Here is an 18125-nt window from a genome sequence, read left to right on the forward strand (position 1 = left end):
GGGCTCGGGCCGGCGGCGGCGGCGGCGGCTCCGCTCCGCACTGCCCGGCGCCGCCTCGCCATGGACGCGCGCGGGGGCGGCGGGCGGCCCGGGGAGAGCCCGGGCGCGACCCCCGCGTCGGGGCCGCCGCCGCCGCCGCCGCCCGCGCCCCCCCAGCAGCAACCGCCACCGCCGCCGCCGCCCGCGCCCCCCCCGGGTCCCGGGCCTGCGCCCCCCCAGCAGCCGGGCCGGGCCGAGGCGGCGCCCCCGGAGGCGACGGACGAGAGCGGCCCGCGGGCCCGGCTCCGCAGCCGCGACAGCTCGTGCGGCCGCCCGGGCACCCCGGGCGCGGCGAGCACCGCCAAGGGCAGCCCGAACGGCGAGTGCGGGCGCGGCGAGCCGCAGTGCAGCCCCGCGGCACCCGAGGGCCCGGCGCGGGGGTCCAAGGTGTCGTTCTCGTGCCGCGGGGCGGGCGCGGGGCCGGGGCCGGCGGATGAGGCGGGCAGCGAGGAGGCGGGCCCCGCGGGGGAGCCGCGCGGCAGCCAGGCCAGCTTCATGCAGCGGCAGTTCGGCGCGCTCCTGCAGCCCGGCGTCAACAAGTTCTCGCTGCGGATGTTCGGCAGCCAGAAGGCCGTGGAGCGCGAGCAGGAGCGCGTCAAGTCGGCGGGGGCCTGGATCATCCACCCGTACAGCGACTTCAGGTGTGGCCCCGGCGGGCGCCGAGGGGGGCGCCGTCCTTGGAGCACCTCCGGGAGGGCGGGGCTGCGCGCCCCGTGGGTGACCTCGGGGCCCCTCGGTGACCTCGGGCGCGTCCGAGACCCGCCCCGTAATGGCCTGGGCGCGCGAGGCTCCGCCCTGGGGCAGGGGTGGGGGTGGGGGGGCTCTGGGAAGCGCGCGCAGGCTCCAGCGGTGACCCCTGAGCGCCCCCTCCCACGCGCCCTGACATCCCCATCCCTGCGGGATGGGCGCGCGTCATGAGCCGCAGGACCAGGGTCTGAGCGCGGAGGGGCGGAGAGGACGAATAGAGGGGAACGTGGGCGCAGGGGAGGCGGCAGAGCGGAAGGAAGGAGGAAGGAAGGGCGCCCGGGAAGGACGTGCCTGGGAGAGGCCGGCGGAGAAGGGGTTAAGCAAACGTGGCTCGCTCCCAAGGTCTCCACCTGCGCCCCACAGCTCAGGGAGGCGCGTTCCGGTCCGCGGGCCTGGGTATTGCGCGAGGAGAGGGCGCTGAGCGTGCTGGGGTCCCCAGGCTGTGTTCTCTGAGCCGCAGCAGCCGGAGCCACTGGGTGGCGTGCCCATGTGTCAGTGGGTGTGTAGACGTTGTATGTGTTCAGGCGGTTGATAGGTGCAAAGGCTCAGAGCAAGGCCCAGCGCAGGGTCACGGCTGAGTATGTTTGTGGTTCTTGTTCCTGGGTGCGCGCCCTGTGGCCTGCAAGCGTGAAGCGTGCATATCACTGCAGGCTATGTGTGTGATGGGGAGCATGTGACTGCAGGGGGCGTGGGCCGAGCGATCTAGGGGGCAGGCGGGTCCCTAGGGGCGGGCGCGCGCGCGCGCGCGCGTGTGTGTGTGTGTGAAGTTAAGTGGCCGTCAGGGAGGTGTGACTTGGCACTCAGAGGGTCTCCACGGGGCCGAATCCCAGGGCGGGCGCGGCTTCAGCACCACGGACAGCAGCCCACAGCGCTCTCGGAACCGCGGGTTTCATCAAGCTCTGGGTCCTGCCGGGAGCCTGAGCCCCTCGCCCCCACCCGGGAACTTGCTCCGCACTTGCTCCCGGACGTCCGGAGCTGGGAAAGGGAGCTGTGGGATTCTCCCCCGTTCTGACCCTTCCGCAGCCCCAGTGCTTGACAGCTGAGGAAACTGAGGCTCCAGGGGCACACAAGTCAGGGACAGAGACTGGGATTCCACCTGCCCACTCTTCAGACCTTCCCTGGGGGGTGAAGACGCCCTTGACCAATGGCTTGAGTTCTGGGAGAAGCCACGGGTGGGGGGACCTGGGGTGTCCGAATGAGGTGCATCTGGATGGTCCTGACCTGCACAGGGGCTCCCCATTCCTTGCAGGTGGTCCAGGCTGGGAGAACTTGGGTCAGTGTTTCTGCTCACGTTCCAGCGACCTGGCCAGCTGGCTGGGAAGGGACATCAGGGACATGGGGGGGGGGGGGGGAGGGCAGGGGAAGGTGCCTGCAGAAAGTAGCCATTGCCCTAAAAAAAAAAAAAAAAAAGTAAAAAAAGAAAGTAGCCATTGCCCTGGGTCTTCTCCAGCACGTCTGCCTGCAGCCAACCTCCCCTCCCCCCCACCACCACCTGCCCTCTGCCAGCGGTGGGGGACCCTGGGCTTCCTCTTGGCTGCAGAAGGGGCGGCTTACAGCCTGGGGGGAGGGGATGCCAGGGGGAGGAGCTGGGCTTCCCGGTGCTTGTGCCACTTGGAGCATGGTCACCTGTGAGGATCTGGGCAGGCCACGTGGTCTGGGCTGGGCAGATAAGCTGTAAAATAGGGTTGAGCAAGCAGGGGGATGGGGACTAGGGGAGACACTGTCAAATTGAAAACAGGATATTTCCAATCTGGGATGCAGTGGGGCCTCTACAGCCCCCCATGTCTTAGTGGAGGGCTGATTCAGTATGGACACAGGCCCCAAGCTTCCTGAGGCTGCCTGGGCGGCCCAGGTGCCATGGCAGCGCCTTACTAATACTGATTCAGTCATGTCGGCTGTAAAGTGGGAAGGGCACAGAGAAGTTAAGTCACCTGCCCAAAGCTACACAATGAATCGGGGCAAACTGGGGGTTCGCACCTGGGCAGGCTGGTAGCCCAGCCTCTGGCCGCGTCCCATCCAGACCGGGAAGACACGGGAAGGAAAAGGCTTGCTGGAGACTGTTCGAGATATTGGGGTACCCGAAGGCGGGCTGCAGATCATTGCCATGCTTCTATGCGTGTGTGAGTTCTTGTAAGACTACTCACGGAGCAAAAGGCGGAGCGGCCTTTCTGGGTCCGCTTTTCCACACTTGCCCCCTTGAGATCTGACCCAACGGTGCCTGCGTCCACACACTGTGCAGGCTTTAAAGTGGAAAGAGATTCTGAGGTGCAGGCTGCCACGCCAGCCCCCACGCCTGCCCAAGACCAGGGTGTCTCCACTTCCCTGAGCTCTCGCCGTTGCTTGCCTGTGAAGCTCTTCCCGTGCGCACCGGCCCGGCCCCCACCCGGCACGGAGAACGGGACGACGGGCGTCCGCTGAACTGGAGCCGCCCTGGCACCGCCTCGTGCGCAAGCCGCCATACGCCTTCCAGGGCGTGGGGTGCTTGTGGAGGCCTCGAGGAGGGGGAGCTCTTGACACGTGGGAGTGGACAGAGGAAGGTGTCCGGGAGGGGAGAGCGTCCGGGGGAAAGGCCAGAAGGCAGCTGTCTGCAGAGGGCCCCGGGCTGCCTGCGGCTGGGCTCGCGTCCTCTCTGGGCCTCCCGCCTCGGTTTCCCCAAACGTGAGAGGTGGTGGTGTGAGCAGAGGGGGGTGTGTGATTTGCTATGCCATTCCGGCCCCTCCCCCTGCTTCCCTGGAACGACCAGCCTTGGCACACGCTGTCCCCTTCCGCACCCCTGCCCGCACCCCAGCTCTGACCCGTTGCCGCCTTGTCTCACGGACGCGCTGCCGACACACCCCGAAGCGGCCGTTTTCACTTCATGTTGCTGGCCTGCCTGCCCCTCAGCGCCTGCCGTGGGCCTGAGGGCCCGTGAGGTCCCCGTCACGTCTGGGGTCTCAGGTGTCCGCGAGCTCGCTGAGCTCACACAGGCGCTCCGTGCTGCCCATCCCTGGGCTGCGATGGACCAGCCCAACCCCTTCTGAGGCTGTTTCTCCGCGCAGAAACCGGGCGTGTGGGAGGCACCAGGGCCAGGATGGAGAAGCCCGGGTGCCTGTTCCAGAGGGGCTTGCAGGGGGCAGGGGTGGGGGGAGAGGGGGAGCAGGCGGAGAAACAGGTCCAAGGGACAGAGGGAACAGTTTGGGCTTGGGAGGCTTGGTGTTCCTTCTGGGCACCCTGAGGTCCGTGCCCGAATGGGAACAGGTGTCAGAACAGGAGTGCGAGGCAGGGGGGCAGCCACGGGGCCGCTGTGGAGGGCCACAGTCCCAGCCGGCACCTCACGGAGTCCCCTCCCCTCCAAAAACATGAGAAAATAAATACAGTTAATTCCTGTTCCTTTCACCTGGAGCAGCACTGGTTCTAGAGGGCAACAGGCCCCACGTGTGTGAAGCTCGTGGGGAACAGTGGGTGGGCAGGGGCACCCCGGCAAGGGTGGCCCCTGTGGGGCCCGGCTGGGACCGACGGAGACGATCATCACTCGTTCTGGGTTGTTTTCCCCCACCGCCTCCTCATGTGGTTGTCACTCTGGTACCTGAGGCAGCCCCGGGGCCCGGGGGCCCGGGCCGGTCTGGAAAGTTTGGGCGAGTGGCTTTCAGCTTGCTCCTGTCTGTAAGTGCCTCTGAGGTCTGATCTGAGTCTCTGCCGCTGCTGACTTTCCTGCAACGGTCCCCAGGTGTCTACCGCTGGGAGGCCCCGTGCGAGGGGAAGAGATGAGTCCGCCCCTTTCCTGCCCCTCAGAGGCATTTAGACAGAGCCGGGACCAGTGGACGCTGACCTGTGTCTGCGTCACGTCCTCTGGGGTCCCCGGGGGACCGGGCCGGTGGAGGGGCTGGTCTGAAGAACCGGATGGGGCTGGAGGCCCCTGTGTCCTACCCCAGATGGCCTGGCGGATCCGGGGGAGATGAGTGTGGGAGCATTGTCTGCAAATCCCCGCATTAACTCACGGGAATAAATCCTGCATCATCCGGGGAGGGGGGGCGGGGGCAGGGGTGAGACAAGGGTTTCCCTGGCTCCAGACCCAGCACGGAGGCACGTGGGGTGGGGACAGGGGACGGATCCACTTCCCCAGGTGAGGGTTGAGGCCCAGGGCCCACCTGGTGGAAGGAAGGAAGCTCCACGATCCACATGAAGGGTGAGAGGCCATCTGTGGCCGAGGTCGCCCTCCTCTCTCCAGGGGACTCCTGCCAGAATTTGGAATTTCTGGTCCCTGCTTTAAAAACCTCATGTCTCCAACCCCCCTGCCCCAGCATCATGGGGACTGGGCCTCCTCAGACCAGACCCTGCTTCACTTTTCCCCATCAAGAAGCCGGCCCCAAATCCAGCCACTACAGGCCATTCCGTCTCCCTCCTGCCCCCTTCCTAGCCTCCCCACTGCCGGCATGGGCCTCTCAAGGTACATTTGTCCGTCTTTCCCTCTCACTTACGGCCTCCCAAGGGCCTGCAGAACCCAGCTCCTGCCCTCAGCCATTTCCTTTCGTGCCTACTCTAGCACCAGGACACCTGGCCAGCCTTCAGAGGGGAAACCCCAGTGCAGCCACAGGACCTTTGCACTTGCTGCCTCCTCTGCGTGGGGCACAGGGTCCGCTGAACTCTGTCAAGCAGCTACTTCTCCATTTTCTGCCCAAGTGCCATGCCCTCTGAGAAGCCCTCCCCGCCCACTCTGAAGCATCCCGCTCACTTATCTGTGGGTGTGGAATGTCTGTCTCCCCCACCCAGCCTGGGGCTCTGAGGGAGAGCTGGGTCCGTGTGGTCGCCGACCGTCCTCCCAGCCTGGCACACACCCTGCCCCCACAGCCTGCCCAGGCTCGGGCTCACCCAGGAATCCGCTGATCTTTCCGGGAGGTGTCTTCCTCACCTAATCCCTGACACTCGACTCGGATTTGAAACTCCATAAGGGAGGGCTCCTGCCCGCCCTGGCCCTAATCCCTTCAGATTTGCCTGATTTGTAATTCCTGGACTGCTTCCTGCCAGGTTCTTAGTGCTGGGATCCTGCGGTGGGGTGGGGGGGTGGCGGGCTGCCTTGGTTCAACAGCCCTTATCTGGCCTGGAAGTCTCTGCACCCGGGTTCTGTCCCTCAGCACTCGCCATTCAGGGTGGGGGCCCCAGCCGAAGTCCCGTGCCCCTGTGGGTGCACGCGGGCGCATCTGGGACAGGGCTCCAGGACCTTCTCCCAGCGGCAGGGCACTGGAGCGGAGACGTCCTGGGCCTGGGGGCTGGGGGTCATGGCTGTCGAGCCCCGAGCCCCCAGGGAGGCCCTGCATCGTCCCAGTGTCCCTGGGGCTGAGCCTGTGTCACTCAGCCAACAAGGCCGCTGCCCTCCCGGGGCTGCGCTGGAGACAGAACCGAGGGATCCGGGTGTTCCCACAGAAGCAGGGGCCCCTCTGGGGCCTCGTTGTTATTTGTCAGGGAAGGTTTTTTCTTTTAATGTTTATTTATTTATTTTGAGAGAGAGAGACAGAGAGACCGTGCGAGCAGGGAGGCGCAGAGAGAGAACAAATCCCAAGCAGGCTCCAAGCTGTCAGCCCCATGTGGGGCTCGATCTGACAAACCGTGAGATCATGACCTGAGCCAAAATCAAGAGTCAGACGCTTAGGGGCGCTTGGGTGGCTCAGTCGGTTAAGCGTCTGACTTTGGCTCAGGTCATGATCTCGGGGTTCGTGGGTTCGGGCCCCACGTCAGGCTCTGTGCTGACAGCTCAGTCTGGAGCCTGCTTCGGATTCTGTGACTCCCTCTCTCTCTCTCTCTTCCCTTCCCCCTGCTCATGCTCTCTCTCTCTCAAAAAATAAATAAACATTAACAAATATACATATATATATATATATATATATATATATATATATATATATATATAGTGGGATGCTTAACCGACTGAGCCATGTTAGGGAAGATTTTAAAATATGGGATTTAATTACGGTCATTGAAGGCCCTGGGTAGCTGAAAGCTGACCGTGAGCCAGGCCTCTGCTGGCTGCCTGGGGAGGCCCTTGTAGTCCCTGGGCCCCAGTCCTGCTGGGGTGGCCCAGTGAGGGAGGGCTGCCAGGATTGGGCAGATGAGGCACTGAGGCTCAGAGGAGAATGATTAGTCCCAGGCTGTGCGGCCCAGGAGGGAGGTCAGGGGAGGAGAAGGGGAGGGGCTTAGGGGGAGGACCGGGGTTCCTCTGTCCCCTGACCAGATCCTCTGCCCCAGTCCTTAGGTCCCCCTTGGTGGGTGTGTGCAGGGCCCTCTTCCTCCTCCTGTCCCTTTCCAGGGGACCAGGGGGCTGGTGAGGACAAGGGTCAGGGCCTCGGGCCCCTTTTGGGGCGTCCTGGTTGGAGCAGGTGGGGCACCCTAGTGATGGACCTGGGGATTGGGTCACTCTGCCCCAGAGCTGCTTCAGAGCCCCTGTCCAGTGCTCTGTCCTCTGTGGTCTGACTCCTCATTAGCCCAGGGGACACCATCCAACCTGGGAAGACAGCCTGGATAGAGCGACAGGCCCAGGGATCGCTCCCCAGGGACCAGGGGCCGTGGACAGGGCTCCAGGCCTGCAGGAGGAAGGTTAGCCCTAACCCTAAACAGGCGGGCAGTAGACAGAGGACAGGTCCTGCGGGCACCAGGCCTGGATCTCGGTTCTTTGCCCCCACTCCCTGGCGGGGCCACCTCTCTGGTCTGTCAGTGGGGAAGTGTGATGCTCGCTCCTACCCGCATCCCAGGAACAAGGGAGAGAATGTCTGTGAAGAGTCACCTGTGAAGCCACCTTGCACTCTGGCCATTTAGATTGTTTCTAGACTCCCCCTGGTGGTTTCTAACCGCCCCCCACCCATGGTTTCTAGGTCCTCTGGCCTTCTCAGTTACTTTTTCCCTCTTGCTCTGCCCCAGGCGTGTGCCGGAAGTGGGGGAGGGGGCAGGGCAGGCCTCAGTTCAGAGAGGGTGAGGGGTGGGACTACAGTGGAAGCGCTGGGAGGGAGGGTGGGGGGCAGGGGCAGCAGGCAGGTGGGGCCCCTCATCCCGCGCCCCACACCTTGCCTAGATTCAGGCAAAGGAAGGTCCTGAATTTTTAGCAGCCATTCGATTTTGCCCTTAATACCCACCCCCAGGGCACTCAGTCCTTTTAGCTCTCAAGGCCTTCGGGTCTTTGTCCCCATCCCCAGGCCCTCCCATCACAGCCCAGCAGGGGCCTCACGACCACCACCGAGAGGAGGCTCCCGCTGCAGGTGCGGGTGGGACAGGCTCATGGAGGGCCCTCACAGGCTGCCACTCCCCGGCCCCTTTCTCCCCGATGGAGAGAAGAGTGGGGGTCCCAGGGGCTGTGGGACTGGCGCACGGCCGCACCCACCAACAGCCCAGAGAACTGGGTGTCAGCCCGGGTCTGGCCGCTGCCACCGAGGTGTTAGACGTTGGGTGCCTTCCAGCCTTTGGCTCTCGAAGACTGAGCTACTGTGAACATCTTGGTACAAATTGCTTTTTAATTTTTCTCTCTTCCTCTTGGACAGTTTCCTTGGGATCACTTCCCCGAAGTGGAGGGCCTGGGCCAGCCGGCACACACGGGGCTAACCGCTGCTCCCCGCAGCGCTGCCCAGAAAGGAGCTCCCAAAACACAGAGCTCACTGTGGCCAAGCCAGTCTGCAGCCTTCGGCTTTTCTTCAAGTTTTTTTTTTTTTTTTAAGTTTGCTTATTTTGAGAGAACGAGCATAGGTATTTCAGCCAGGGAGGGGCAGAGAGAGAGGAGAGAGAATCTTAAGCAGGCTCCTCGCTGAGCATGGGGCCCAAAGCGGGGCCCAGTCCCAGGACCCCAAGACCATAACCTGAGCCGAAATCAAGAGTTGGATGCTCAACCGACCGAGCCACCCAGGCACCCCTGGGTCTTGTGGCTTTTCATTTATTTGTGCTAATTTGGGCGAACGCTGCGGCCCATGGACCCCTCCTCTGCCCCTCCAGCCGGCCAGCCAGCAGGAGGATCCAGGGAGCCGCAGCCTTTAGGGGCCTCTGGGGCCTGTCCCGCCCACAGGTGACAGAGCTTTCTCTAAGTGGATGTGGGGACCCCACCGTGACGGGGAGGGCACTGGGCCCACGGCAGAGCCCTGCACAAACCTGTCTGGGAGAGTGACGACCTGGAGAGAGCTCACAGGGCTGACGCGATCCAGGGGTGGGGGTCTCTCTCTGCAGTATTCAGTAAGAGCAATTTAAAATAAGCGACTTTGTTCAAAATTCGAGACTCTCCTTTACCTGGATCTAGACAGGATGTGTGGACCCAGGCCCCAGATATGGGGCACCCGCTCATCACGGAGACCCCCAACCCATAGCCTCAGAGTTCTTTTTTTCTTTTATGTAACATAAAATTTGGCATTTAGTCATTTAAAAGTATACAATTGAATGGCATTAAGTACATTCACAGTGTTGTGCAGCCATCACCACCATCCATATCCAGAACTTTCTCATCTTCCCTAAAACTCCCCAACCCCCACGAGCCCCCCTTCTGTCCGTGGATGAGCCTGTTCTGGACGTTTCACACACGCGGACTCACACCCCACGTGGTCTGTTGTGTCGGGTTCCCTCCCTGAGCGTCGCACGTTCAGAGTCCGTCCGCGGGCGGGGGGCGGGGGGGACGCCTCGCTCCTGTTCGCGGCCGAGGGATGTGCGCGTGCGCGGGGCACACGGTCGTCGGTGGACGTGCGCGTGCGCGGTGGACACGCTCATCCGTGGATGTGCGCCTGCGTGGTGGATGCACCTGAGGGGCGTGCGCGTGAGCGGTGGCCACGTTGTGTGAATCTGCTCCCCCACCGAAGTTTCCACCTTTGGCTTTTGTGAAGCCTGTTCCTGGGAACACGCACGCGCAGTTATCCTTAGGTGCCTGTTTTCAGTTCATGGGGTTCACACCTAGGAGTGGAATTGATGGGTAAGACCATGATTCTATTTTTTTTTTTTAAGTTTTGTTTTTATTTATTTATTTATTTATTTTTGAGACAGAGAGAGAGAGAGCATGAACGGGGGAGGGTCAGAGAGAGGGAGACACAGAATCTGAAACAGGCTCCAGGCTCTGAGCTGTCAGCACAGAGCCCGACGCGGGGCTCGAACTCACGGACCGCGAGATCATGACCTGAGCCGAAGTCGGAGCTTAACCGACTGAGCCACCCAGGCGCCCCAATTCTATTTTTTTTTAAGCTTATTTATTTATTTTGAGAGACAGAGAGAGAGCAGGGGTGAGGGGTGGGGCGGGGAACAGAGAGAGAGTCCCAGGCAGGCTCCTCGATGTTAGTGCAGACCCTGACTAGGGGCTCGGTCTCATGAGCCATAAGATCATGACCTGAGCCAAAAGCAAGAGTCAGACACTCAACCGACTGAGCCACCCAGGCGCCCCGCTACCGTCTGGACTTTTGAGGACCTAACAGAACAGTTTTTCCTTGGAGTCGTTTTGATTTGCATTTTCTCGATCGGTGCTGTGCTGGGCATCTGTCCACGTGGCCCTTCGGAATCTGTATGTCCTCATGCTTTGTTCAGAACACCAAGCCCAGCCACCAGCAGATGTCCCTTGAGTGGACAGGCCTTTCCCTGTACGAGCTTCCCAGGTGGAGTGTGGAATCGGCCTCAGGGACTTGAGAGTGGAATCCGCCAGTCAGCACTTTTTCAGGAGAATCTGTCACATGAAATGCCCTCTCTCAGCCTCTCCCAGCCACCCACCTCCAGCCTGGGGGGCCTAGGCCTCTTTCCCCCTGCCTCCCGCCCCCCAGGGTGCTGCCTGAGATGGAAGTTGGGCCAGGAACCCCTTCCGGTGCCTCACTTGATGCCCTGCTACTCAGGACAGTGTGTGCCCTGCATGCCCCGCCCCCATCCCGCACCCCAGACCCTGTCGTCCCCCACTGTGCCTGCCCCCCCTTGCATGCCCACCGCCCCTTCCTCCAAAGCCCCCTACTCCCTGCCACCCCAGCTCCTCCTTGCTCGTCTCCCCTTTTCTTTCTCATACGGAATAGTTTTTTGGACACTGACCCTGTGTCTTGCACATTGAACTTTTTTGGTCATGGGAAAGTTTTAACCAATTTGGGGGGCACCTCTTGGGCTCTGCCAGGTCTCCTGCCTTTTTTTTTTTTTTTTTAATTAAAAAAATATTTATTTTTGAGAGAGAGAGCACGCAAGCAGGGGCGGGGCAGAGAGAGAGGGAGACACAGAATCCCAAGCAGGCTCCAGGCTCTGAGCTGTCAGCACACAAATTGATGGGGGGCCTGAACTCACCAACTGGGAGATGGTGACCTAAGCCCACGTGGGAAGCTCCACCAACTGAGCCACTCACGCGCCCCTCTCCAGTTTCTTTAAGGAGGGAAGGTCGTGGGCCGGCTAGAGGAACCCAGGCTGTGGGGCCCCGCGGGCGGTGGGGGTCATCAGGGGGTGGGAGGGCTTCCTGGAGTTGGGGGACACACTGTGATTCGAGGCCCAAGTCTTAGCTTGGAGGAGGCGAGATCCGGGCTGGCCCTCGAGGGCGTGTGTGTGCTCGCGTGCGGCGGTGGGGACAGCGTGCCCCGCAGCTCCGTGCCGCGTGGGCCAAGGCCTGGCGGCGTGACGGCCCCCGCTTCGCCCCCAGGTTCTACTGGGACTTCACCATGTTGCTCTTCATGGTGGGAAACCTCATCATCATACCTGTGGGCATCACCTTCTTCAAGGATGAGACCACCGCCCCGTGGATCGTGTTCAACGTGGTCTCGGACACGTTCTTCCTCATGGACCTGGTGCTGAACTTCCGCACGGGCATCGTGATCGAGGACAACACGGAGATCATCCTGGACCCTGAGAAGATCAAGAAGAAGTACCTGCGCACGTGGTTCGTGGTGGACTTCGTGTCTTCCATCCCCGTGGACTACATCTTCCTCATCGTGGAGAAGGGCATCGACTCCGAGGTCTACAAGACGGCGCGCGCGCTGCGCATCGTGCGCTTCACCAAGATCCTCAGCCTCCTGCGGCTGCTGCGGCTGTCGCGCCTCATCCGCTACATCCACCAGTGGGAGGAGGTGAGCGCGGGCCCGCGGGCAGGTGCTGCGGGCCGGGGAGGCTCGGGGAGGGGCTGCGAGGGGCAGGGTCATGGGGGGCCGCAGGCCGGGCCCTCCACGCATTCGCGCCCCCCCCCACTTCATTCTGCCCTGTAAAAGGGGGATCTCGCCCCCCGCCCCCACTGGCGGCAGCGAAAACAGGCCCAGAGGAGCGAGGTCACGCCCCCTCTGCCCCGAGTGAGCCGCTTCTGGACTGTCCTCCAGCCCGCTGCCGGCAACGTCGCCCCCAGTTTCTGGGGCCGCGGCGAGGCTCCGAGGGGGGGGCAGCGGGTGGGGACGGGGGTGGGAGGGGACCCGGGCCACGCGCTCTCGTCAACCCGGAGGGCAACCGGCTGGGGGCTGGGGTTAGAGCTTGCGGTGAGGCGGGGGACGCCCGTCGTGGGTCTCAGGGGCTGGGGGTCCGGGCCCGCGGGCGTCTTCCTCCTACTGCGCTGGTGGGTGAGAGGCGGCGGGCGGGGGACCCTCACGCCGCGCCCCGCCCGCAGATCTTCCACATGACCTATGACCTGGCGAGCGCGGTGATGCGCATCTGCAACCTCATCAGCATGATGCTGCTGCTGTGTCACTGGGACGGCTGCCTGCAGTTCCTGGTGCCCATGCTGCAGGACTTCCCGCGGAACTGCTGGGTCTCCATCAACGGCATGGTGGTGAGCGCCCGGCCCACCGTGGCGAGCAGTCCCCGGACCCGCCCACCCCAGTGCCCGCCTCGGGTGTGCACAGTCCCCGCCCACCCCAGTGCCCGCCTCGGGCGTGCACAGTCCCCGGAGCCCACACGGTGCCCGCCTCGGGTACATGCAGTCCCCAGAACCCGCTCCCCCCAGTGCCCGCCTCGGTGGCGTGCAGTTCCAGAAACCCCCACCCCCACCCCAACCCCGCAGTGACCGCCTGGGTGCTCTGGTGACTTTGAGACCTTCAGACCCCAACCGCTGAGAGGCAGCTTGTTGACCAGAGTGCCTAGGACAGCTTCTGGCACCACAGATAACGTCACCAACGTTTCCTCTGTGTCCACTGTTTACTTACATACACTATGTCCAAGAGGGCTTGTGGTACCCTAACCCTGAAGCAGGGAAGCAGTATCTTGGGCCGGAAGAGGTAAGAACCCACCCAGGGAGGGCGCAGGCACCTGTGAGGACTCCCGGCTGAGACGCTGACCCCTAACAAGGGCGAGTCTCGGGGCCAGACGTGGGCCCAGATGGCAGGATGGGCGGGTGGGGCCCCTGAGGTCAAGGGACTCCCTGGGGTGGCGACCGCAGGCCCACCTGCCCCTCGTGGCTTTGCAGAACCACTCGTGGAGCGAGCTCTACTCCTTCGCGCTCTTCAAGGCCATGAGCCACATGCTGTGCATCGGGTACGGGCGGCAGGCCCCCGAGAGCATGACCGACATCTGGCTGACCATGCTGAGCATGATCGTGGGCGCCACGTGCTACGCCATGTTCATCGGCCACGCCACCGCCCTCATCCAGTCGCTGGACTCCTCTCGGCGCCAGTACCAGGAGAAGGTCTGAGGGCGGGCAGAGTCTGGAGGTCTGGGGGGCCCACCCTGCTGTCCCCCAGCTCCCTGTGTTGTGCCTAGGACAGGGGCCAGCAGGGAATGTGGGGGCTGAGGACCCTAGAGGGGTCCGTGGCTGCGATGAGGAGGCGTTAGAAGGTCCCCAGGACAGTGAGGAAGCTCGGGGCCCTTTAGGAGGAGGGCAGTCGGGAGCCTGGGTGGGAGACATGGTGGGAAGGGTTGAGGGGGACACAAGCTGAAGATAGGGTGGGAGCTGCGGTGGGAGGGGGGAGGTCCCAACGGAGCAAGGCCAGTCCATGGCGCATCAGGGAGCCCCTGGGGGCTGCCTAGGGGGCGGGGCTCACCCCAGGGGTCTCTGGGCCAGCGTGGGCGAGGCCAGAGCAGGGAAGCACAGAGAGGAGTCCAGGAATCCTGGGGTCGCTTGAGGACGTGCTGGGTGACTGAACCCACGGAGGAGGCCCCTGGGGGAGCAAAAGGATGTCTGGCCCCTCGGACCTGGCCTCTGGGCGGGGGCAGCCCCCCTCTGGGGGGGTGGCGCCAGGGCCCCCGGAGGGGGGCAGGCGGGGCCAAGGGGAGTGGGCAGAGGCCCCGTGTGCTGGCCCTTTCTCGAGTTCTGCCTCGAGCTCCACCCTGCCTCAGTGTCCCCCTTCAATGCCGAGCTGTGCTCGGCTCTCCGGGACACAGCCCCGTCCGTCCTGCACTGCTGCCTAGTGGCCGGTCCTGGCTGGGCAGCTGCGAGCACCCCCCCCAGCCCCACAGCAGTGCCGGCTGGGTCGCCCGGGTCAGCTGGGCCTGGTGCCAGGCGCCCCGGCTGTCCGGAAGCCACGGGTCTCACACCCAAACATGAGCTGGTGCTGCCACCCGCCTGGCATCACGGGTTCCGCTGAGCTCAGGGCAGCTGTGTCCGGGTGGAGCCGGGGCGGAAACGGGGCTGGGGGCACCCTGGGAGCACCATCCTGGGGACAGCAGGGCCTGGCACCCGTCTAGTGCCCACAGCCCCGCCCTGCTCAGGAGGGGCTGAGCCGGTGGTTTCTGGAAAGCTCTCTGGGGAGGGGAGGCAGGGCCACTGACCGATGCGGGAGCCTCTGGGATGGGCCTCCGGCATCCTGGGGGACCTGGGGAGTCTGGCCCAGCCCACTGTGAGGGCCTAGAGCCAAGCTGTCCCCCCACTTCTCGGCGGGGGGGTTCCCAGATCAAATCCAGGACACAAAGAGTAACTTACCTTCGTATAAGCATGTGCCAAATATTGCACGGGTACCGTTAAATATTTTTGCTGTTTATTCGAAATTCAGATTTAACTGGGCACCTCGTGTTGCCGTTGTTGAAGCTGGCAGGCGTGTCTGGGCTGCTAGCAGGGGCCCCGGAGGTGGCAGCCGCTGACCCGGGTCCCCCCTCCCCCCACTTACACAGTACAAGGCAGGTGGAGCAGTACATGTCCTTCCACAAGCTGCCCGCCGACTTCCGCCAGAAGATCCATGACTACTACGAGCACCGCTACCAGGGCAAGATGTTCGACGAGGACAGCATCCTGGGAGAGCTCAACGGGCCTCTGCGGGAGGTGAGGCGGGGCCACGGGGCTGTCCCTGCTGCCAGGCCCTCCTTCCTGGGGTTGAGCGGGGAGGGGGGGGGGGGGGGCTGGCCCGGCTGCAGCTAGATGTTGTCCTCAGGCTCTGACCCTCAGCAGGTGCCCCTCTGTGAGTCTCCACGTGCTGCACCCCCACGATGCCCCCTCAGCGCCCCAGACCCCGCTTCTGCAGAAGTCCTGGGTCCCCCATAGCCACTGCCCGATTCCCCTTACCCGTCTGGGGTCCGAGCTGGACAGAGGGGAGGCGGCCTGGAGCTGGCGAGCCCAGGGTGGGTGGTCGGGCTTTGCTAAGCACAGGAGGGCCCTGCCGAGCACCAGCTTTGGGCGCCGGCTCTGCCGGGACAGCCTGTGTGACCTCTGGCGAAGTTCTGGGGCAGCTGTAATCAGTTCCCGCCAGCTGGGCGGCTTCACACCCCCAGAGATGTGTGTTCTTTCACATTCTGGAGCCTAGAAATCCGAGATCCAGGTGTGGCGGGGGCCACGCCCCTCTCCAGAGGCTCCGGGAGGGGGTCCTTCCTGCCTCTCCCGGCTCCTGGTGGGAGTCCTCGGTGTCCCTCGGCTTGTGGACGCCTCTCCCCGATCTCTGCCTCTGCCGTTACATGGCCTCCTTCCCTGTGTCCCCCCCTCCTCTCTCTCTCTTTTTTTTAATGTTTATTTATTTATCTATTTATTTTTGAAAAATTTTTTTAACGTTTATTTATTTTTTGAGACAGAGAGAGACAAAGCATGAACGGGGGAGGGTCAGAGAGAGGAAGACACAGAATCTGAAACAGGCTCCAGGCTCCGAGCTGTCAGCACGGAGCCCGACGCAGGGCTCGAACCCACGGACCGCGAGATCATGACCTGAGCAGAAGTCGGCCGCTCAACCGACTGAGCCACCCAGGCGCCCCTAATGTTTATTTTTGAGAGAGAGTGTGAGCAGGGGCGGGGCAGAAGAGGGGGACAGAGGATCTGAAGCGGGCTCTGCGCTGACAGCAAGAGAGCCCATGTGGGGCTCGAACCCACAAACCATGAGATCAAGAGTCGCATGCTCTACCCACTGAGCCAGCCAGGCGCCCCACAAACGCAGTAGCTCTTAGGTGTATTTAGAATCGTGCGGCATTACCCCCGTCTAACCCACAGCACCCTTGACCCCAGGACACCGCTGGCGGCTAGTTGTCGCCCCCCAGCTCCTGGCAAGCCGTGTTTGATGACTATTTGCTCACACGGTTCCAAGGTCACATTTACAGGAACACGTATGTCCAGACAATCTCTGGCTCCTGTCCTGACTTCCTCCTGCCACATCTCCCATTTCCTTCTTCGATGCAAAACCAAGGCGTGGCCACCGCTCTCAGCTGCCTTCACTGGACCCTTCCAGCTGTGGGGGCCTCCAGGCACCGAGGCCCCAGGGTCCGCCCTCCTCTTTCCCCTGAGCTTCTGGCATGCACCTCTGGAGTTCTGCTCATGTATTGGGGACGGGGCTGAGGGGGTGAGGGGAGGGTCCAGTCCCCCTCTGGGCAGCCAGCAGCGCTGTGAGGCACCCAGCCCCCAAATGCACACGTGAGAGGGGCCGTCTGGGCTCTTTATGTGATGAAAGGCTGTTTTGTGTTTCTCCTTCTGTGAACCGGCCATAGGTTGCGTTTGTTTTTCTACAGAATTTTTTTTATCCTTTTGTCATCTTACAAATCCTTTATGTGTGGAGGACTTCATGTGATGCAAATCTGCACCCCAATGGCCTTTTAACTTTGCTTATTGAGTGTGTGTGCGTCTGTGTGTGTGTTTTTGTCCACGCGGGATTTTCATGCTCTATGAGTGCTTGCTGTACACAGCAGGTGTTTAAATGTGTGCCTGCTTGCACAGAGTGGGTGTGCAGTGGTCAGTGTCTGTCTTCTGTACACAGCAGGCGCTCTGTGTGTGCTTCCTCCTGACACTAGGTACTCAGTACCTAATCGGCTGCACAGAGTAGGTGTTGAATACCTACTCTCTGTATACAGTAGGTGCACAGTACATGCTTGCTGTGCCACCCAAACTGTGGGGGGGTTCACCCACACTTCCTTATAGCACTTGTGTCGTTTTGCTTGTTGGGCTCATCCTGGGACTATCCTGTGGGGACGGGATGGCGGGTTCACCTTCTGCTCTCGGGCTGAGACGTCTGGTTTGGCCTCGGAAGTTGGGGGGCAACCCTCAACTCGCTGCGTCGTGCTTGGGCACGTTTCCGGCCCTCCCGGTGTATCCCGCCGGCCCGCCTGCTCTGTGTGCCAAGCCCACACGGAGTCTGGAGGCCCGCACAGCGTGTTTTCAGTGTGTTGGGGGGTCAGTCGCCCCTTCTGCTCTTCGGCACGAGCAGGCTTCCCTGCGATTTTTGCTCATTTTGTTCTGAACGGCCTTGCGTAGCTTCAGTAATTAACAAGCAAACCTGACGGTGTTTTCTTTGGAGCACGTTACATGTGTGAATGAATAGGGAGGAACGGTCGTCTTTCGTCCTCCTGACGGTGACGAGCTCTGGCCTAATGACTGTGTTCAGCCTCCCACCGTGCCTTTCGGGGGTCTCTCCAAGTTCCCCCTCATACAGGTCTGGACATTTCTTAACCTCGTGCCGTGCTGTTTTTACTTTGCTCCCTGTGCTGGTGTAACGGGTTGTCTTCCCATGTGCTGTGTCTTCTTCCGAGTGGTTTTTGTTTGTATACGTAAAAGCTGTTGAGTTTACTTTTAAGGTTCAGCTTCCCTTTTTATTGAAATGTATCTTACAGAAAAAGTGCCCACGTCGCGAGGGCACGCTGGGACGGGACGAGAGCGAGGACCCTCGTTGTACCCACTGCTTGGATTGAATGTGGAACATTTCTACCCCTCTCAGAGGTTCCTTGCCAGGGGTGACCATCACCCTGGTCTCTGCCACCACTGATTCATTTTACAGCTCTTGGGTTTTTATGTTGATTTTTTCTAATCGCTTGCTATTTTGACTCTTAATGTTTGTAGTTGTACATGGGGTCTTTTGGATCTTCCAGGTCCGTCATATTAAAGGAGATAGTAAAGAGATTTAGTGTCACTGTTTCTTTCCCCAGTTCTCATGTCTCCGATTGCCTTTTTCTTGTCTAATTGCACAGGCCAGCATTGCTAATACAATGTTAAATGTTAAATGGCAGGGTATCACTGCACATTTTTTTCTTGCTCTTGCCCCTGGCGGCAAAACCCTTCAACGTCTGCCCTGTAAGTAAGACGC

General features: G+C 61.9%; 1 protein-coding gene across 1 annotated transcript in view; it reads left to right on the top strand.

Moving 5' to 3' along the window:
* Nucleotides 1–10: 10 nt before the first annotated feature.
* HCN2 (hyperpolarization activated cyclic nucleotide gated potassium and sodium channel 2) overlaps nt 11–18125 on the top strand; it is a 20719-nt gene continuing 2604 nt past the window's right edge. The window contains exons 1-5 of the mRNA XM_053897881.1: nt 11–680; nt 11369–11792; nt 12317–12478; nt 13112–13332; nt 14755–14949. Coding sequence (XP_053753856.1) covers nt 61–680; nt 11369–11792; nt 12317–12478; nt 13112–13332; nt 14755–14949 — 1622 coding nt within the window. The 5' untranslated portion in view covers nt 11–60. The remainder of the gene's footprint in view (nt 681–11368; nt 11793–12316; nt 12479–13111; nt 13333–14754; nt 14950–18125) is intronic.

The sequence above is a fragment of the Panthera pardus genome, unplaced genomic scaffold (genome assembly GCF_024362965.1).
Source record: "Panthera pardus isolate Hobbes unplaced genomic scaffold, ASM2436296v1 HiC_scaffold_8, whole genome shotgun sequence".
NCBI lineage: Eukaryota > Metazoa > Chordata > Mammalia > Carnivora > Felidae > Panthera > Panthera pardus.